The following is a 22,609-nucleotide window of genomic DNA, read 5'->3' as shown; positions in this document are numbered from 1 at the left end:
CTTAAAACGAACAGAAATTATTCCGTATATGAAAGGGTCTGTCCACTCCTCAATGCCTCGCTCTTTACGTTAAAGTTTTTTTTATTGTTAAAAAAATAGAGTTGTGAGAAAGTCCAACTTTAGCGTAAAGAGCGAGGCGTTGAAGACGGGAAAGCCCCCTTCATATGCAGAATAATTTCTGTTCGTTTTAAGTTTTAACGTCGTTCCTTACTTTCAGTTAAAAAAAACTTGTTTTTTTATTTAATTTTTGAACGTTTTTGAATTAATGTAGGTTTTGATTTTGGCTCATAGTACATGAATAATTAAAACAAAATTTGCATATTAATTTTACTTTTATTTGGCTTAATGGCTTTTTAGAAACTTGTTTAATTTTATTTACGAACGTTTTTATTAGTGACAAATAGACGTAACTTAAGAATTAACATACGTAACGAACTTCTATATTCATAGATTTTCAATACGTATATTAGGGGGCTCTCCCCGTAGTCAATACCTTGCTCTTCAAGCTAAAGTTCAGATTTTTTTTCCAATTCTTTAAAAATGACCCCTTAATCACAATCAGTTGATCAGTTGAAATCAGTTGAAAAACTTGTTTTTTTTATTTAATTTCTGATCTTTTTCTTTTAATGCTGGGAAATCCGGCGCTCCCTTCATAGCAATGTCCCTTTCCCCATGAAAACTTCCTTCATGGAAAGATCCTCCCATATAACCCCCGACCCCCCCCCCACCTACCAGAAAAAATCCCCCCTGAAAACGTCTGTATAGTTCCCAATAACCAATACTATGTTTTAACATTGGGTAAAGTTCATAACTTTCAGCCCTCCCCCGGGGACTTCAGGGCATTAAGTCATCCTAAAGAAATTTTATTATATTTTCGACCATGCTGAACAAAATGGCTATCTCAAAATTTTGATCGGGTGACTTTGGGAAAAAATCAGCGTGGGAGGGGGCCTAGTTGCCCTCTATTTTTTTGGTGACTTAAAAAGGGAACTAGAAATTTTAATTTCCGTTCCAATGAGCCCTCCCACAATATTCTAGGACCACTGGACCGATACGATCACCCCTGGTTAAAAAAAAAAAAATAAAAAAATAAACTCGCATCCGTGATCTTTCTTCTGGCAAAAAAATGCAAAATGCCACATTTTTGTAGATAGGTGCTTGAAACCTCTACAGTAGGGTTCTCTGATTCGCTGAATATGATGGTGTGATTTTCATTGAGGTTATATAGCTTTTAGGGGGTCTTTCCCTTTTTTTCTAAAAGCAGCCAAATTTTCTCAGGCGCGTAACTTTTGATTGGTAAGAATAAACTTGATGAAACTTATATATTTGAAATCAGCATTAAAATCTGATTCTTTTGATGAATCTATTGGTATCAAAATTCCGTTTTTATGAGTTTCGGTTACCATTGAGCCGGGTCTCTCCTTACTTACAGTTCGTTACCACGAACTGTTTGATATCGTGAAAAATCTGGGAACATACTAATTGAATATCTAGTTTGTTTCGGTCAAAATTGTGAAGCTGAAAAGAATCACGGATGCTGTAAGCACATAAACTTAATCCTGATTAATCGTATGGCTAGCAATAAAGATTCAAGTTCATCAAAAGTTTTGCGGAGGGGAAGAAACCAACATTTCGAGGGATATGTTCCGTTATTATAAAAATAAAACCTTAGCTAATCTTTGATATAAAAAAAGGTGCCGTGAAATTTTTCCCCTTCACATGCTCCTGATGGTACCATTTTAGAACAAGAAAAATATTACCAAATTATTTGAAAAAAAATATTTCTGGCTGTATTCACGAAAATATCAAGTCCTTATAAACACCTAAGAAATAAATTACGTATTTATTATCAGATCCCTACAGAATTCAAGAGGGTCCAAAACAAGGTTGAAATTCATATTTTTTCAACAAAAGAAAACCTCCTGTGGATGTGATTCCTCTGAGAAAACCACCAGTGATTCCTGTGAAAATGAGGCCCCTTTAAATTTAAAGCTTGGTCAAAAGAACAGCTGGGTATCGGTGGGCACCACACGCAAAATTGACAGATATCTCCTTTTTATTCATCCCTGCTCAAAACACCCCATTTTCTATCTTTTCCCCGTAACTCAGAATTTCAAATCCTGATTGTTCAAAACTTGTCTTGCCTGGAATATATTTTGACTCTGGACAGCAAAGCTGTTCTTTGGCCTAAAATAGTGATACTTGTATTCGAAACTCCTTTCCTTAGCTTGGCTATTATTTCTTGAAATTCAGTCCTTTTTAGTCTCCTTTCCCTTAGAACCCCCGACGTCTTCTAAAAAGTCTTCCTTGGAAAATAACATATTAACCGAAGGCTTCGTAAGACTGCGTCATTTTTTGTACCAACATTGCTTCATTTTAGAAATTAAACTGAAGAAAAGCTGACAAAACAAAACTTTAACTTTACTGAGTCCTTTACTCTTCATGCTCAAATGAAATAATAAAAAACAAAACTGCATATAAAAGAAATCATAGGAAAATGTTAAAACACTAATTTACAAAATCTGAATAACAGAATAAACTGAATCAAAAACTGATTACTTTTCATTACAAACGTCAGTGGTTTCGATATCTAAATTCTTTTCCGTAAAGAGAGCGAACAAAAAGAAGCGAATAGACCAACTGAATAGCAGTCAAAACATCCTCCTTAGAAAACCCAACATTTATACGTCCTAAGCGTAACGCAAACAAATTTACTACAGAAATAAAACACAAAAGTATGACAATGCATAAACTTCTAAACTGTGCATTTTAGTCATTGGAACTGTTACTGTATACAAGAAACCTTAGAACCTTCTGATTTGTTCATAATTATCATGATTTTATCTGACAACCCAGAGGGCTTTGGGGTCTATGGGTATAGTCCCTCCAGTAGCTCGGCTGAGTCTGACGGACGGGTCGATCCCGTCTCCCAAAAATCGTCTTTAAAGGGTAAATTCACGGTCCTCGCCTCGCAAAGAGGTGGAAGGCAAACTTCACTCAACATCACCTTCCAGACATGTCTATTGAGCACAAGACAGTTAGGGATAAGGAAGGCGAATCCACGCCGTTATAAAGAGACAAGCACAAAAATAATCAGACGCGTCTTAAACCAAGTACAGTCAGGTTATAAATGCAATGATATGGACATTAAACAGAGGATTACAAGGGGTTTACCAATATAAATATATTTTAAATATATTATAATATATTATAAGAGAGAAATACAAATTCAAACAATCTGACTGGATAATACCTTAGGCAAGCCGTAAATCAGAAAAACAAAGACAAATCTCCTTCAAACGGTTGTTGAGGCTGATTCTTCGTCTAATTTGACCGACTATGCTCTCCAAAACGTTAATAGTGTACTTGTAGAATGGCTCTGGAAATACCACTGAATTCCATCACACCCCTCACGGGGTACCATAGGGAATTTTTATGGGAGGGGCTGTAGACACTTTTCAATCCTAAGGGGGGCAAATGTTTGAAAAAAGGTGGTTTCTGTAATATTTGCAAAACATTGCATTTTATTTATTTCTTTTGATCCACGGGGATGACCTATGGAAATTACTGTTATCCTTGGGGACCCTTAAATTTTTTTGGAAGTTGATCTTTTTAGAATTATTTATTTACCTCTATTATATATATATCCATGTAAAAAATAGTCGGTTTAAAAAATGTTTAAGTTAAAAGGATAGGAACTAATCATGGAAATCAAGAAAATTGTAGGCATTGTAGACATTAAATTTGTCTGTGTCCTCTTATCCCCTTTTTTATTTTGACTTTAAAAATAAGAATGCAGGTACTACAAATCTACCTGGCAATAAGTTCCTCATTCGGTAAAAAAAAAAAAAAATGGAAAAAAGTATTGCTTAAAACGGTGACTCATTTTCTATTCTTCAAATTCCATTGTTGGTAAATACCACCCCCCCCCTTCTGGATATTTAGTTATATTGTTCTCCAGATTAAGATTGTTTTGTAAGTTAGAAAAAAAACAGACAGTATAACTAATCTTTTCGAAACTCCTTTTGTTTAGGCATGGCTCTATCTTTATTTCACGACTAAAACGTCAGAACACATGGTTCTACCAATTTGACATGGCAAACACCCTCTTTCCCCATTTCTATGGAGTTATCAATTAGAAAGAGGCAAGGATACACCGACAAATATCTGCTCAGTGTCAACCCTGATTACTTTTGATATTGCACCGTAAACGTCACAATTCGCTGCAAAGGGGCAATAAACATAGCCATAATGGAGACTAAGCTCATTACTGTATGTTTAAACTTTAAGTTTGGCAAACAAAAAATTCAAGATGGTTCAACCTGACATGGTTCATTTCATGGATTTTATACAAACCAAGTCGGTTCATTTTGAAGCTTTCAGTTGTTATCAACTAACAGTTTTTGTACAAGAGAGGTTATGGCTTTTTTTTCTATAGATTATAGAAAATTTCCAACGATATTTTCTTCTATAGAATCCATTCAATCAAATAGCTCATGGCAACAAACTGGCAACAAAAAAGACACGTGTTGATTGTCGCCGAGGCGCAAAAGAACGGAAGATTAATAGCAATATATACATCAAAAGAAAAACAAAATTTGGAATAAAAAGTCTCTAATTATTTAATCATTTGAATAATTTTTTAATAGAATATTTCCTACTATATTTTCTTTTTTCAAATTCATTCAATGAAATAGTTCATGGCATCGATTTGTAAAGCAATAGTGGCTTGCATTACTACTTTCTACGAGTGACTTTTATATTTCTCTTCTTTTTAAAAATTCATTTATTCCGATAGTTCGTGATAATTGAATTTTGAATAAAAAGTCATCCATTCCAATGACAATCAAGATTTTAAAAATTTGGTATTTTGACTACAAGATTTAACCCTGTGTATAATATAACCCACAACTATCCAACCCTGGCAATTGTCCTGATCAGAATAGTCTTGGTATAAATAACAGAGTAATGGTTCTAACCCTGTAATATTTTCACTGCTGTAAGACAGTTTCGAGTATCCACTCTGCCACAAGCTCCTTCCTCTGTCCCTATCTCCGAAAGAAAGTTCTATTAGTGTGGCTGTAAAGTGGCGTCACGGGGGACTTTTCACATGTTTTTGTAAATAGAACCGTGACTTCAAACATTGTTGAAGGGTGACCCTGATGAGTATGGCTTGTTTAAGCTGGTTTTTTTTTTTTTTTTTTTTTTTTTTTTTTTTTTTTTACAAGTTTGCTTTGGAATCCCTTGACTATCAACTTTGGTGGAAATTAAATACCAGACTTGGAATAATCTTAGCAAAATATAGTAGCAAATGTAGAATTGTAAATATGCAATCCAGACAATTTTAATTGATTAAAAACTTATTCCCAGTTAATCTTGTTAAAAATGTTGTAGTTTTTTTAGTCTTAAATTTCTTTTTAATTTTAATGATTTTAATTTTGTATTACAATCAGTATGACGAGATTGAATTTTTCGCTAGCTGAAAACTTACCTACAATTGTCATTAGAACAAGTTTCCCAACATATTCCTTTTGGAAGTTTCTTTTGAGTGGTTCCCAAACTTAATAAAGCAAATATATTTCAAATCAATTATATTTCTCAAAAAGTTTTTCATTCAAATTTGCATTATTGCTGTTTATTATTCCACTTTAGTAAATATTAGTACAGTTTGTACTTATCAAACCCATCAGTCATGGATTAAATCAAAGAAGTTATAATAAAAAAAGTGTAGTCTGTAAAATATTCTTGGATTGAATCCATTTAAAGTGCCTACCAACTTTGAAAATAATTCATTAACAACAGCTAAAAATGAAGTCCCTTGCCCGTTGAAATACATAATCTCAAGAATACAAAAGAAGACATGTTCCAAAAGGACAAAACATAATTTCTCACAGTTTTCATTAAGTCCCTGCACCCTAAATGTAAATAATACTATATTTTGCTCTGTTATTGTATTATTAACTGTAAAAACACTCCCATATTGTTATCTGCCTCCCATCTATGATGTCTAAACAGTCCAGTCTTAAATCCCTTGATCACTCGTATATAATTGATTTTTTGAGAATCTAAAAGTCTCGTTCTTTTGTGCATATTAAATTAAAAAAAAAACAAGTTTTTTTTTTAACTGAAAGTAAGGAGCGACATTAGAACTTAAAACGAACAGAAATTATTTCGTATATGAAAGGGTCCTCAACACCTCGCTCTTTACGCTAAAGTTAGACTCTTTGTCACAACTCCATTTTTTAAAACAATAAAAACTTTAGCGTAAAGAGCGAGGCGTTGAGGAGGGGACATCCCCTTTCATATACGGAATAATTTATGTCCGTCTTAAGTTTTAATGTCGCTCCTTACTTTGAGTTAGAAAAACTTTTTTTTTATTTAATTTCTGAATGTTTTTGAATTAAAACAGCTTTGATTTTGGCTCACCGTACGTGAATAATTAAAATGGAATTATGGCTTTCTCGAAATTTTGTTCTGTTGTAACTTACGAATTAACTTACGTAATGAACTTCTATATTTTTATATTTTTATTACGTACATTGGGGAGTTTACCCCTAGTCAATACCGCGCTCTTTACGCTAAAGTTCGAATTTTGTTCGAATCACAAAACCCTGAATCACAAAGGCGGGTTAATTAGAATAGATTGCTCTTTTGAAAGTACTAAAAAAAACTTTAGCGTAGACGGCGAGGTGTTGACTAGGGGGGGAACCCCCTCATATACGTAATAATTTCTGTTTGTTTTAAGTTTTGATGTTGCTCCTTACTTTCAGTTTAAAAAACTCAGTTTTTTTTATTTAATTTCTGATCGTTTGTTAAATAATGCTGGGAAATCCGGTGCCCCCTTCATAGAAATGTCCCTTCCCCCAAGAAAACATCCTCCATGGAAAGATCCTCCCCCATAACTCCCTCCTCAGACCCCCCCCCCCCCAACCAACAAAAAAAAATACCTCCTGAAACGTCTGTATACTTCCCATTAACCAATACTATATGTTAACAATGGGCAAAGTTCATAACTTGCAGCCGTTCCCCCAGGAGCTGTGGGGGATTATGTCATCCTCAAAGACATATTTACTATATTTTCGACTATGCTGAACAAAATGGCTATCTCAAAATTTTTATTGGGTGACTTGGGTGACGGGAAAAAAAATGAGCGTGGGAGGGGGCCATGCTGCCCTCCAATTTTTCTTGTCAATTAAAAAGGGCACTAGAACTTTGAATTTTCGTTCAGATGGGCCTTCTAACGATATTCAGGACTACTGGATCGATACGATTACCCCTGGGGAAATAAAAAAACAAACAAACAAACAAACAAATAAACACGCATCCGGGATCTTTCTTCTGGTAAAAAATACAAAACTCTACATTTTGCAGATAGGTGCTTGAAACTTCTATGGTAGGGTTCCCTGATACACTGAATCTGATGGTGTGATTTTCATTAAAGTTCTAAGACTTTTAAGGGTTGTTTCCCCCTTTTTTTCAAAAAAAGCAAATTTTCTCAGGCACTTAATTTTGATAGATAGAACTAAACTTAATGAAACTTATATATTTAAAATCAGCATAAAGTTTGATTCTTTTGATATATCTATTGGTATCAAAATTCTGTTTTTAGAGATTTGGGTGCTATTGAGCCGTGTCGCTCCTTACTTACGGTTCGTTACCACGAACTGTTTGAAAAAAAAAAATTGGAAGCATACTACTATGGTCTGGCAGGTTACCATCCAATGGCGATTGATCACTGGCTTTGCTTGTTTATTTTTATCCTTAGTGGGTTTTTTTTACTGTGATTAATTTTGTACAATATTTTTCTGTCTTATAGGACTTTTTGTTGATTTCTGGCTAGTTAGATGAAAGTTAACAAAGACTTTTTCTAAATTTATCTCTTCCCCTTCATATGGCTTCCCACTCCTTTGAAATAAAATTTCAAATGCAACAATATTGTATTAAATTTCAAAACAGAAGGTTCGAGTTGAAAATTTAATCAAATATATAAAAACCTAATGGCTTGACCTGACATGAAATTAACCAAAAATTTTGCATGCGGAGCATCAGCCTGGTAGGTGATACCGACTCTGAGATTCTTATACAATGGACGCCAGCGGGTGGAGGCCAGGGGGATTTACCCTTTTGAGAAAAAAGAATTCATAAAATTATATACAAGAAGAGGAAAGTGAAGACTTCCTTGCTGTGTAAAAGGACCAACAGGGATTTATCATTAGTTTTGCTCCTCAGTTGCTGTGCTTCTCCTCCGTGATTTATTTCCCTCCTCAGTGATTTGTTAACTGTAGTAAATATACAGTTTTTTTTGTTGTCCAATAAGATCTTTTTTTTTATTCTGGTAAAATAATGCAAAAAGCATTTTCCCTCAGTCAGAAAGTTGCTGTGCTTGATGAACAGGATTTTGACCATGAACATTTATTGACATCAAAATTCCGTTTTTAAAAGTTTCGATTAATATTGAGCCGTATCGCTTGTTTTTTTTATTGTTTTTTTTTATTACGTATATGTTATTACGTATATGAGGGGGTTCTCCCCTTAGTCAATACCACGCTCTTTACGTTAAATGTAAAAAAAAAATTTATTCACAAACCCCTGAATCACAAAGGCAGTTTAATTAGAATAGATAGCTCTTTTGAAAGCACTAAAAAAAAACTGTAGCGTAAAGAGCGAGGTATTGACTTGGGGGAGAACCCCCTCATATACGTAATAATTTCTGTTCATTTTAAGTTCTAATGTTGCTTCTTACTTTCAGTTGAAAAAACTTGTTTTTTTAAATTTAATTTCTGATCGTATTTCAAATAATGCTTGGAAATCCGGCGCCCCCTTAATAGAAATGTCCCTTACCCCAAGGAAACATCCTCCACGGAAAGATTCTCCCGAGTAACCCCCTCCTCCAGCCCCCCCACCAGAAAAAATCCTTCCTGAAAATGTCTGTATACTTCCCAATAACCAATACAATATGTAAGCAATGGGCAAAGTTCATAACTTGCAGCCCTTCCCTGGGAACTGTGGGGGATTACGTCATCCTAAGACATATTTATTAGATTTTCGACTATGCTGAACAAAATGGCTATCTTAAAATATTGATCAGACAAATTTAAGGAAAAAAGGGACGTGGGAGGGTGCCTAGTTGCCCTCCGATTTTTCGGTCACTTAGAAAGGGCACTAGAAATTTTAATTTCCGTTCCAATGAGCCCTCCTTCGATATTCTAGGACCACTGGGTCGATACGATTACCCTTGGGGAAAAGAAAAAAAAAACAAATAAACACGTATCCGTGATCTTTCTTCTGGCAGAAAATGCAAAATTCAACATTTTTGTAGATAGGAGCTTGAAACCTCTACGGTAGGGTTCTCTGATACGCTGAATATGATGGTGTGATTTTCATTAAGGTCATATAGCTTTCAGGGGGTATTTTTTCTTTTTTCGAAAATCAGCCAAATTTTCTCAGGCGCGTAAATTTCGATGAGTAAGATTAAACTTGATGAAACTTATATATTTGAAATCAGAATTAAAATCTGATTCTTTTGATATATCTATTGGTATCAAAATTCCGTCTTTTAGAGTTTCGGTTACCAGTGAGCCGGGTCGCTCCTTACTTACAGTTCGTTACCACGAACTGTTTGACTTCAAATTTTGCTTATTTTTCAACTCAAGCATTGGAACTGCATTATCAAAACCAATTGACTAAGAAAATTACACTTTAAGTAAAACTTTAATAGAAATTTTATTATCTAAGCTAATACTTTATTTATAGTATTTATAGTATTTATAGTATTATTATATTATAATAGAAATTTTATTATCTAATACTTTATAGAAATTTTATTAGCTAATACTTTTAAAGATTAATTTATTAAAAAAATAATTTCAAAGTCTTCACAGACTTAACATAAGAGAAAGCATGAAGAGAGTAACTTGAAACAGGGACTTTCCTGTAGCACCCGGCCACAATTAACTACGACATCCCCTCTCCCAACCCAAACATAAGAAAAATCTCCAGAATTCCCACACGTGGCGTCCCCTCAGCCGCTGAACACACCTCCCCTTTCAGCTTGGCACCCAGGGCAGCTTGTCCGGTCACCCCCCCCCCCTTTGAACAGCCCTGGCTCGTTTATTCATTCCTGAGAGTTTCAATGACCTAGCAGAACAGTTTTCCCAACTAATAAAAGCCCCTCAACCCCTGTTTAAACTAGATTTTTAGTCTTTTAAATTGTATTTTTGGTAAAGGCCAAGGAGAGGGGCACATTCGAAGAAAGGCCTAAAAAACTTATGGCTTTACTTTACCCCCCGCCCCACCCCCTTATTATAGGAATTTTTATAGCAATTAATATAGTTTTTTTAATTTATTAATATAGCAATCAAACAGTTCGTGGTAACGAATTGTAAGTACGGAACAACCCGACTCAATAGAAATCGAAATTCTAAACAACGGAATCTTGCCAGTGTTGGTGCCAATTGCCAGTGTTGGGATCCAAAGAATAGGAGTTTTATGCTGTTTCAAATATATGAGTTTCAATAAGTTAATATTATCCATCAAAGGTTACGAGCCTGAAAAAATATGCCTGATTTTTGAAAAGGGGGGAAACACCCATAAAAGTCGTACAATCTTAATGAAAGTCACACCAACAGATTCAGCATATAAGATAACTCTCTTGCAGAAGTTTCAAGGGTCTATCTGAAAAATGTGAAATTTTGTATTTTCTGCCAGAAGAAAGGTCACGGACGTGTTTATTTGATGTTTTTTCGTTGTTGTTTTTTTCTTAGAGGTGATCGTATCGACCCAGTAGTCCTAGAATATCGTAAGAGGACTCATTCGAACGGAAAATAAAAGTTCTAGTGCCCTTTCAAGTAACTGAAATATCGGAGGGCAACTAGGCACCCTCCCACGTCTCTTTTTTCCTTAAATTTGTCTGATCAATATTTTGAGATAGCCATTTTGTTCAGCATAGTTGAAAAGCCGAATAACTGTGCCTTCGGGGACATCGTGACCCTCCGACAGCCCCTGGGGAAAGGTCTTTAAGTTACACAATTTGCCTATTGTTCACATACAGTATTTTTTATTAGGTAGTATACATACAATTTCCGGGGAGGGGGGGGGAGTTTCTGTTGGTGGGATTTTCTACGGAGAGGTAAGTTTCTGGGGGGATTCAGGGGAAATCTTACACTGGGGGAATTTGTCAGAATTCCTATACAAAATTCTTCTTATGTCTTGCTTTCTCTTTTCCGTCTCAATTAAACACGTGGAGATATTAAGGGTAATTATCCGGGGTAAATTTTCACCTGAATTGAATTGTCTAGACAATAAATCCTTGAGGAGGAGGGATTTTTCTGTGGAGGAGTAGCCAGATTTCCTGGCATTATTTAAAAAAAACAGAAATTAAATAAGAAACAAGTTTTTTCAACTGAAAGTAAGGAGCAACATTAAAACTTAAAACGAACAGAAATTATTAAGTACATGAGGGGGTTACTCCTCCACAACACCTCTCTCTTTATGCTAAACTCTGTCCCAATCCTTTAAGACTGCTGAAACACTATGGTCGGCTAACTAGAACAATAAGAAGCTTTTTAAAGTACTAAAAAATTTTAGCGTAATGAGCGAGGTGTTGTGGAGGAGTAACCCCCTCATAATTGCAATAAATTCCGTTTGTTTTAAGTTTTAATGTAGCTCCTTACTTTCAGTTGAAAAAACGTGTTTTTTTATTTAATTCAGAAATGTTGTGCCTACTACGGCGTCCCCAGCAAGCGACGCGATCTCGCTCCCTGGCATGGCGGCGAGATTTACATGTGTGCGAGCTATGCCTATTAAGGTGTCCCCGGTAAGCGACGCGATCCCGCTCACAAGAATAGCGTCGAGATCAGCAAGTTTATGAGCTATTTCCTGTGAAATAAATCTAGAAAAGGATGAATACTGAATCCTTAGATGGAATGTAAAATTAGCGAAGCAAGAATCGAAAAGGTTAGTATTGGTTCTGGCCACGAACCGCTACCAATTAGTTGTTCTTTGTCTATCAGGTACAAGATTTAATGGAATGTCTGAAAAAACCAAACCGGTTTATGACTCTAAAAACTTGTAGGTAGGCCTCAGCACCGACTCGTATTATTAATCCAAGGACCATGGGGTCGGCTTTATGATAGGCCACCATACGCAAAACGTTTTTCATACATGGGATTCGGCGGACCAAAGAAAAGCCAGCCTATAACTTAAAGGAAGATTATCCATCATTTCTATATTTACTTCATATGCACTAACAAGAACGGCCACCGATGCTGATAAGGACTCCTTCTACACCGATCTGGAGATTACAATGCAGAAATGCCCCAAACGAGACTTCCTAATTTTAGCGGGTGATTGGAACTCCCGTGTTGGCCCGACAGCCCCAATGTACGCGATATTGTTGGCCTATTCACTCACGGCCAGCGGTGCTGCAATAGGGATATACTACTCCAGTTCGCAAGATCTCAAAATCTTACCATCACCAACACTATGTTCCAACACAAACCCTCTCAAGGAATAACTTGGCGTTCAAACGATGGCTCCACAACTGCCCAAATTGACCATATATTGATCCGTCAGCGCTGGCCCTCCTCAGTCATCGACTCCCGAGCTTACAGAGGGGCGTGCACAGGGTAAAAATCTAGAAGCAATCATACGCTTGTAGATGCGAAAATACTCCTGAAGTTGAGCGCGAGGAAGAGACAACCCCCAAAAAGGAAGTTAAACGTGGATAAACTGAAAATCCAAACAGTGAAAGACGACTTTTGCCTGAAGTTACAGAACCAGTTCGCAAGCCTGACCAACTGTAATGAAGGCCCTACCACCCGATGGAAACAATTCCGGAACACCACTGAAAAGGTGGCCGCTGAAGTTATCGGCTATGTCCCTGTAAAGACGAGGAAGAATTATGTCTCAGAGAAAACTGTAAGGCTAATCGAAACTAGGTGGCAGGCATCAAACGCATCAATCACAGTAAAAAAGTCGCTGCGTAAATAGGTTAAAACAAGCTTACGTCAAGACCACCAACAATTTTGGGATGAGGTTGCTTTAAAGATGCAAAAAGCAGCCAGAAATAATGACACGAGTAGGCTGTATTGAACCCTCAAAGAAATAACTGGAATAAAGTCACCCATTGCTGGTCCTTTAAAAGACACTCAAGGAAGTGTGATCCCTGACGTGCAAGGTAAACTTGATCACTGGAGGAATCACTTTAAAAATCTGATTAATCCAAATACAGATGGGCAAGATGCAACGCCGATGCTGCCACGAGCATCTGAAAGACCACCATATGAAATCGACATAGCACCACTTTCGGCTTCAGAGATACTAATCGCGATCAAACGGCTAAAAAAAACAATAAGTCTCCTGGAGAAGATGGTCTCCCTCCCGAGGTCTACAAGGCGTCACCATACGTTGTAACGGAACAACTAGAAACCCTCTTCAGTCTGATATGGGAGAAGAAGAGCTTCCCGTCTGATTCGAAGATGTCAGTAATAACCCCAGTATTTCAAAAGGGGCACAAATACGACAGCCGCAACTACCGAGGGATATCACTTATGGATACGGCTACCAAAGTATTTGCGATGATTTTGCTTAAAAGGTTCGAGGTAGCAAGGGATGAGCGGACACGTGAGAATCAATGCGGATTTCGAAGAAGGAGAGGGTGAGCTGACCAGGTCTTCACTCTTCGCCTTATTCTCCAACAGCGCGAACGCTACAAACTCCCCATAATTAACATGTTCCTTGATTTTGTGGCTGCTGTCGACTCTGTAACTCGCAAAAACCTTTGGCGAATCATGTTGGAAGATAGTATGCCAGTAGAATTCATAGAGCTGTTGAAGGCCTACTACGAGCATTGCAAATCGACAGTAAGAGTGCAGGGCAAAGAAACTGAGCCCTTCAATGTTGAAAGTGGTGTAAAACAGGGGTGCATATTGTCCCCTGTTTTGTTTAACTACTGTATAGACTGGATTCTAGAGAGTGCACTCTCTTTTGATGGAGTTGTTATGGGATTGGGCATTAACGTGTCTGACCTGGACTAAGCGGACGACATCGACACTCTCGCTGCTGATCCAGCAACTGCCAAAGCAATGTTAAATGAAATAGCACATTTATCTCAGCTACTAGGTATGAAAATCAACGCGGCCAAAACTAAAGTCATGGACTTAAACATGCACTCTGATTATCAGCTTGTGCTTTACGGACAAGAATTGGAAAAAGTCGACAACTTCACCTATATTGGTTCAATAATAGACTCTCGTGGAGGCTGTGACCTTGACATACAGAACAGAATCAACAAAGCCCAAGCCATCTTCTCACAACTCCGCCGCCATCTGTGGATCTGGCGGGAGATCAGCATAAAGTCAAAACTTTCTGTCTATAAAGCAGCTGTTAGATCTGTTCTCTTCTATGCAGTCGAAACTTGGCCACTGAAGGCGCTTCATCTCCATAATTTGGAAGTCTTTGATCACCGCTGTCTACAAAAAATCCAGAGGATTCGATACTCCGATAGAATCTCAAATGTTGATGTGCTCCACCGCTGCTGTGACATCAAATCCGCCGCCATGATTGTCAAACAGAGAAGACTGCGTTGCCTTGGTCATGTCCTTAGAAGACCCAATGACCGCATCATAAAGCAAGTGCTTCTAGCTGCCCCATTGCCAAATTGGCGCAGGTGACCTGGCGGCCAACTTAAGAATTGGTGGATAACTGCCAAAAACGACCTCGACCCCATTGGCGGATTTCGAAAGTTTTGCAGAAAGTGGGAGAGTTTCTGGCTCCGGTTTGCTGAGGAGCTGGCACAAGATCGCAACAAATGAGAGTCAATCATACGTAGTCTTCTAGATACCGGATGAGGCGTCCGCGTCTGGCCCCGCAACAAGTACATGTAAGTACAAGTAGATGTTTTACAGAGCAATTGCCTACGGATTGTGCTGGGTACACGGCTGACTGACCGTATTTCAAACAGTAGGCTGCACAAAAAGTGTGGTTCAGTCACGTTTTACAGGGCTATAATGAGAGAAAGGTTGAGATGGCTAGGGCACGTCTTGCGGATGGAGGATGACAGATTGCCGAAGATTGTCCTTTTCGGCCAACCGTCTAGGGATAAACGGAAAGCAGGTCATCCGTGTTAAGGGTGGTAGGACGTCATAAAGAAAGATTCTAATTGGAATTAGGAACTACCTAGGAGGGAGTAAAGAGGGAGTCTTTGAATAGATTTGGATTGAGGAGGAGCGTGCGTAGTTGTGTGGTTTGGTGCTGCAGTGAGTAGTTAGCAGTAGTAGTAGTAGTAGTGGCCATATATACGAAAAAGAATGAGAACAACAATATATATATATATATATATATATATATATATATATATATATATATATATATATATATATATATATATATATATATATATATATATATATATATATATATATATATATAAACTGAACAAATCAAACAGTAGCACTCAACACTTCGAAAGTATAACTTCCATGCCTATAAGACATTCTCTGTAAAACTTTTCACCGCAATAATTAGCTCCCTAGAAGAGGTCTCCATGATACCTGGGAGTCGTGGTGCATCCTAGCAAAAAAGCTATTCCTTATATTTTCCGAACTTTGGCAATTAATCATAAAATGTTCCAGGTCATTCCAATACTCCCCACAAAGGGGGCAGGAACACCTACCTCCCGGGCCGTCTTTATCATAAGAATACCCGTACGCAATGGCACACAATTTGCTCACACCTGCAACCATCATTTCAGCCCCCTCCACGGTATTTCCCATGTTAAATTTGTATTTAAATAATTATTTTCATCCCTGATTTTGGCACCAACCCTAATATTCTTATTATTAGACAGTGTGCAAGCTGATCATGTCGTACTTAGGTACTACTGAACATTTAGTGGTTTTTACTTCCCAACTTCGACCAATCAAACGGTTTAAAAGTCTATGCATATATTTTTTTAGTTTCATAATTATAATTGGTTGCCAAACTTGCATTCGATTTAGCCTGCATTTGATTATAAGCTAAAGCTTAGAATATTGGGCGTAATCTTTAGGGGGACATTCCAAATATGGTTAAGTGTATATACCTTAAAACATCCCAATGTAATCTAGGTACGAGCTGCTACGAGAAATTATATGAACTTAACTTTTTAAGTTCATAACAAATCATCGAAAACCCTTTTACTGCAAATTTTGCTAAGACTTTAGTGATGCTTACTTCTTTAAAGTCTCTTAAAAGACTTTTTGTGTATTTTTCTAATTCATGATCAAAGCCTTTCTGTAAGAGTCTGGAGAACAAGTCCAGTCTATTTAGGGCAAATTAGCTCGTGACTAAGAGAGTAAAAAACTAGTTATCTTTCAAACTGAAAAGAGCCCTTCTAAGTTGATTGATGTTCTAAGATTTTCCTTTAACGTTTTCAAAGTGTCTGTTAAATAATAGAATTCTATCCTGAAAATAAATTTAGCAATTTATTTCCTGTTAGTACGCGCAAAAAAGATGTAAGCCAGTATACTCGTATGCTGCTTTAAAAAGAATATATGTCGTTTAGATATTGTTTTAAATCTTTGCCAACCAATATATCATATATAAAAGAATTACAATTAGTGCCTGAGTACCTGCTACTACTTTGACTGCAATAAGGATGCGCCCTTGAAAGCTTAAAGAGGGCGTTCCATGTACTCACCTAGTTGACTGTTTGTAAAACGGTCTATAGGAAGTGTCTTTGACTTAGCGACTTTTCATCTTTAGAAAAAGATTTACTACCTGAATTTTGAAATTTTTTTTTTATTTCTTATGTTTTAAGCAGTTTTTGGACAAGGGATAGATGTACGACAGTAAAGCTAAAATCAACCGTTTGGACGGTCAATCTTTCTTTGTAAATGCATTTGTGGGACGAAATTTAGATAAAGAAAACTATTTATATTGAAACATTCATCAAGCCTAATTAAACGACGATAAATTCCTTTTTCATGCAAAACCCATATAATAAAGGTCTATCCAGTAAGTGAATCATCAATCCTTTTTTCCAAAGAATAGATATAAATCTTAAAACCACTAGCGTTTAGTAATAAACATTTTAGGGGAATCCTCTCGTAAACGTTGTCTTCAAACACATCTTATTTTCTCGCTAAATTTTGGTAATTTCTCATTTAGGTTCTTCTTCTTTTCTAAAAATAAGTGGTAATTTGGATTGATATCTTTGTACTTACAAGTAGGAAATCCCTCCTTGCCAATACTGAACAAATTCTTCCTTGTTCTATACCTAAAAACGAATCCAAGAGAAATTGCGCCTTCTCTCAACAGTCGAAAAAGCTTCATTCACACTTTAATTCGAAGCTCACTATTATATTGCCAGGTCCAGTTCATAAATGGCGGTAATATTTAAGGGATTCATTAGGAACTGTCCATATGGAGGCTTATAACTGGAGAAAGGCCAATTGCAATTTTGGAAAGTTTAATTTAGTATGAAATACTTATAACAAATAACAAATTGTTTGATCTTGCAACAAGGATGGTATATGGTGCATTTTGAATGATTTTAACGATAAGACAGACAAATCACGCATAATTGCATTAAATTAAATCATTAAATTAAATCACGCATAATTGCATTAAATCTTAGGAATAAACAGTAAGGGAGCTCCTTCATGCTATATCATTTCTATTCTTGGTGACAATTCTAATTGTATACCTACTCGAACTTAGATACATAAGGGCCGACAAAATAATACAATGTACAAAATTGTTTTTTTTTATATACATAAGAAAAAATTAGTTTTCGCTGTGGCAAAATTCAGTGGAAAATCTTGAAATGAAATATAAACTCATACAATTTTTTTATATTTTTTTTTATCCAACTAGGTTAATTCAAAAATCAAGTTGTAATGCCGAATGGAGACTTTTCTTGAAGACAGTAATTAAAGAAAAATAACTCTGCGAATTTTTTGACTATATGATTAATAGCCGTCCTCAGCCAAAAAGAAAGAGAGATTGAAATAAAGCTGAACTTTCGAGAAGTGAAAGGATGTTTTCATTAAAGTTTTTTCGTCTTTGTTTGTTTTCTTACATAGGATGTTTTTTTATCATGACTTGGATTTCTTATTGGTTACTTGGTTTTAGTTTTTCTTCTATTTCACTGAAGACAGCTGCTGGTCATATAGCCAAAATATTTGCTTAGGGTTTATTATAATCACGAAGTGCGTTCACGATGCAATAATATTCAATAAGATTTGAACTTCTGTTCCAAGTGAGAGTAAAGTAACAGCTGGTTTTAACTTAAATATTGTATCGAAATGGTATGAACGCTAGCACATTTAATGTACTAACTTCTGCACAATCATCATTGAATTGGCAAAAATGGAGGCACATGACAAAATTTATGAAAATAAACGATTGTTCAGGCACTAAGACTTATGTTTTTCATATTTTACTCATTACTCATTAAACTACTCATATTTTAGTAGTTGTTATGAGGCATACTAAGTCATTAGTTAATAAACCGTGTTAAGTTTGCAGTTAATTCGCATGAAAGTTGGAGTAAATACGTAATAAATTGCAATTTTGACGGGGACTACACTCACTGTCTATGGAAACAGCCCTCATTCAACGTAATCTCTTGTTTTTTACATGATGCAAAGTTCATGGAGTCTTTATCGTTACGTAAGCAATATAATTCTTTTTAAATTTTGCATCTTGTCATTTGAACTGGAATCAAACCACAGTTCTTTTGAACTTTCAAATGAATATTCAAGGCTTTTAAAGACTTTTGCGTTATCATATTCCAAATAAAGGCCAATTACATAAATGGATACTCACTGACTGAGCAATCTTTTCCAGTATATCCATCTTCACAGTAGCATTTCCCAGCGCTGCATGTTCCATGTCCACTGCACGCGTTGACACATGTCGTTTGCTCATCTTCTACAGTTTGTGCATGTAACGTTATGTCATGCACAATTACGTCATCATTGTAAACTCCTATGAACCACTTTCCAGCTTCTACTAATTGAGTCACTGTCAAATTTAGTTGCGTCTGGAACCTTTTTATAAATTTTGGCGAGCTAAATGTCTCCGGCCCATTTTCTGGAACTGCTGAATGTTTACGATTTTCATGTGATGTCTTAAAATCAGCAGCTCTATTAACACGTGCCAGTATTTTTGAAGAGTTGGTGACATTTAAGAAACTAACAAAACTCGAAAATTCCGAGCTACGTTTGTAACGTTTTACGTATCGTTGAGATTTTCCATGACGCCGTTCGTCATCAGTATTCATAAAACGTAAAAACTCAGAAAAATCAAACTGTGTTACAGTTGGGGGTACATTTCGACGACCATAGAGAGCAAGTGGAGATGCTCTTGGAACAAGTAGGTTCAGCTTAAGTACAGAATATGATGGTATAGAAATGGAGCCAATCCAGAAAGAAAAGGGTCGAACCTGTATGTTAATAGGGTCAAGATTTGGATATATTTCTTCTAAATATGAGTTCTCATAAAGTTTACTTGGAGGCTCTTCCCTTAGTGTAGAATGCACAGGTGGGTAAACTCCCATTGTTGTGGCAACACGATTTCCGATCTGTTGAGCCTCTGTTTGCACAAATGGTTGTTTTGGATTTAGTGGGACCGGTGTTGCCGCTAAAAGATAAAAAGAATCAAACAATTAAATTTTTTTTTATGCAAATTCAAATTGTCGCACGATTTTTAAATCACTAAATAATGGTCCGAAGTCGATAAATTTGATAACTTTATTTTGAAGACCCTATATGATGCTTGAATTTGGTATTTATGGAATCCGGTCAACAAGCTAGATGACCTCTACATCCAAACTGTCCAGTCTGCTGAGAGTTAGCTGATTTAAACCATCAACACTTATAAAATTAAAAATTAACTATATCTTTCTTTTAACATTATCTAAGCAATGAAGTGATAACTAAAAATCATTGGCGTATTTTGGTACAAGAGTTATGGAAGATAGGCAAGAAAAACAGCCAAGTCATTCACTATGCTAGACTCAATTTGTAATTACAATAATGAAAATTGCGATTTTCCTGTTTCTAGAAAAAAAGGATTAGAATAAAGAAAGCCGGTCCACATGAATGGCCCTCACTTCACTTGGGCGGCAGTTCATACCTTCACATATCGAAAGTAGCTTGGGCCTTTGGCCCTCGCAAATTGTCCTCTATTCTCTCTTTTGCAACTCAAGCCTACGGCCTTCACAAGTAGCCCTCATTTGGCCCCGGTGGCAGTTCGGGTTTTGGCCCTTGTGAATGGATATATATCCATTGAATGATATATATCCATGAATGGATATGTGAATGGATATATATCCATTCACAAGGATATATATATATATATATATATATATATATATATATATATATATATATATGTATATATATTGAACCAAAGTAAATTAACTGGAGATTTGGGTTATAAAGTCCCTTTTCTCCATATATAAAATATATGGATCATGTAATAACCACATGAGAAGAGGATCTCGTCGTATAATAATATCCTTATGTGAAACGATAAAACCGATCTGTGATATGTAACGTGACTCATACGCAAACGCCGTAAGCCTAAGCTCATACCCAAGTGAAGTGAGGGTGACTTGCAAGGGTCATAGGCCCGAGTTGCTGCTCGAGCGAAGTGAAGGCTATCAAAAGGGCTTCTTCGATCAATATATAAAATAAAAGCTTGATATTTTAATAGTTTTAACAATATATTTTGATTTTGAGGTAGGCTAAGAAATCGTGAGTTTTCTTTGTAAAATGTGAATTTTTTGAATGTGTGTATTTTTCATTGTGGTTCTTATTACCTTTTTTCTCAACAAATTTACTGAAACTAAATTGACTTTAAAAACATTCAGTTTTACCTCCTCAGCCAGGTTCCTCCCCTCCTAATAGAGATACCTTTATTTTAGGCTGAGGAATCATGAGACATCTTATCTGGGTGTGACCAAGCTATTTGGTTGAGGTAGGAGAAAAAGATGGCAAATCATCCTATATTTTCGTTTACCGAATTAAAACCAACTGGTTTTGTTTGCTATTTTCGCTTTTTCCTGAAGGACGGAGGTAATCTTTCCGAATATCCTGGCTTTTGCTATCCGTATTCACTAATCTATTTGTATGCCCTTTTCCAACGAATATCAACTGAATTTAAAAAGACATTCTCAGGACAGAAAGAAATTAAGCCTAGAGCTATCTAACAGCATGAATGAATGATTTTATTAGTGATTAAACCTGTACAGAATATTTCACTATCTAGTCTACAAAATACAGCATAAAATATCAGAAACATCTAACAGCATCTAAGTTCAAAAGAAAAATCAAAGAGATTATATACAAGATCTCTTTCATTTGACAAACCCATATCCGTTTCAACAAAAGACCTAAAATGAGGTTAAATATTCAGAGAGTCAAGATATGCAACCTAACTTTTGAAAGGGGGAAATAGATTTTCCGAGGACAAAGAAAATTTTTAGAAAACACTCCTAATTTTCAAAGCGTTGGGAATTTTAGAAATTAGATTTTTCCATGGAATTGTAAGGGGAAAGTTTCAAGCCCTTGGACAGCCGTTTCATTTGAAAAAGATTATTTCCAAAAAAGATGCTTATGCTCAAAAAAGTTAAATGTTCTTACCACATTTTCCTTTTCAGCTTTTCTAAGGGTCATTTAGAAGATACTAAAAAAAAGCATTAAAAAACAAAACGAATGTCGGAAAACATCTTCGCAAGTTTTTGCAAATGTTCAAATCGAGTAAAGTCAAACATTATATTTTTAACAAGAATTATGTAGTGTCATCAATAACAATGATCTAACAATACATGCGAACCCTTTCGAACAATTTCTGTTCGTTTTAAGTTTTTATGTTGCTCCTCACTTTCAGTTGAAAAAACTTGTTTTTTTATTTGATTTCTGATCGTTTTTAAATAATGCTGGGAAATCCGGCCCCCTTCATAGAAATGTCCCTTCCCCCTAGGAAACATCCTCCATGCAAAGATCCTAGACCTTTTCCTATCCCCATAGATTTTTAAAGTATCTTTTTTGGAATATTTTCATTGAAAAATGCACTTTTTGGATAATTTCAATGAAGAAATTGAAAAAATTCGATAAATTTAGCCCCCAATAGATAATGAAAAATGAATCCCCTCTACATTTTGTGAATTGACACCACTGAATTGAGGAAAGTTTTACATAAAGTCTGAACACAAGATAATGTGTTTATTTTTATACGTTTTTGAATTATATATTTTTTATGTATTTATATAAATTTTATTATATGTTTTTATTAAAAGCTTCTGTACATAAATTAGTACAAGCGAGATTGTAAGAAGTGGTTCTTGCAACCCCAATAAAAAAAAGTATCGAATCCTAATGTACCCAATTATTTGGTTTGGGAAGGGAGTCAGTGGGGTGACTCTGTAACCTAAGCCAGAGTCGACCCAGCTTCAAATGGGTACCTGGAGAAATCCTGGGAATATGGAGAATATGGGAGTAAATAGGAAGGGTGTGCGAAAGCACAGGATGGATGCCCCCAACCCCCCATTGCACTTCCTGGCTGAAGGGCCAAGCAACGGAGATCAGCACCACCGGTAGGGACTGTAAAGTCCAATGCC

At 36.1% G+C, this 22,609-nt stretch overlaps 1 protein-coding gene across 1 annotated transcript in view; it reads right to left on the bottom strand.

Moving 5' to 3' along the window:
* LOC148941994 (teneurin-4-like) overlaps nucleotides 1-22,609 on the bottom strand; it is a 212,770-nt gene that overhangs the window by 99,668 nt on the left and 90,493 nt on the right. The window contains exon 4 of the mRNA XM_089103199.1: nucleotides 18,811-19,626. Coding sequence (XP_088959325.1) covers nucleotides 18,811-19,626 — 816 coding nt within the window. The remainder of the gene's footprint in view (nucleotides 1-18,810; nucleotides 19,627-22,609) is intronic.

The sequence above is a fragment of the Artemia sp. Qi Xiang Cuo genome, chromosome 17, assembly GCF_049724085.1.
Source record: "Artemia sp. Qi Xiang Cuo chromosome 17, ASM4972408v1, whole genome shotgun sequence".
NCBI lineage: Eukaryota > Metazoa > Arthropoda > Branchiopoda > Anostraca > Artemiidae > Artemia > Artemia sp. Qi Xiang Cuo.
This window is presented reverse-complemented; position numbering and strand designations above follow the sequence as displayed.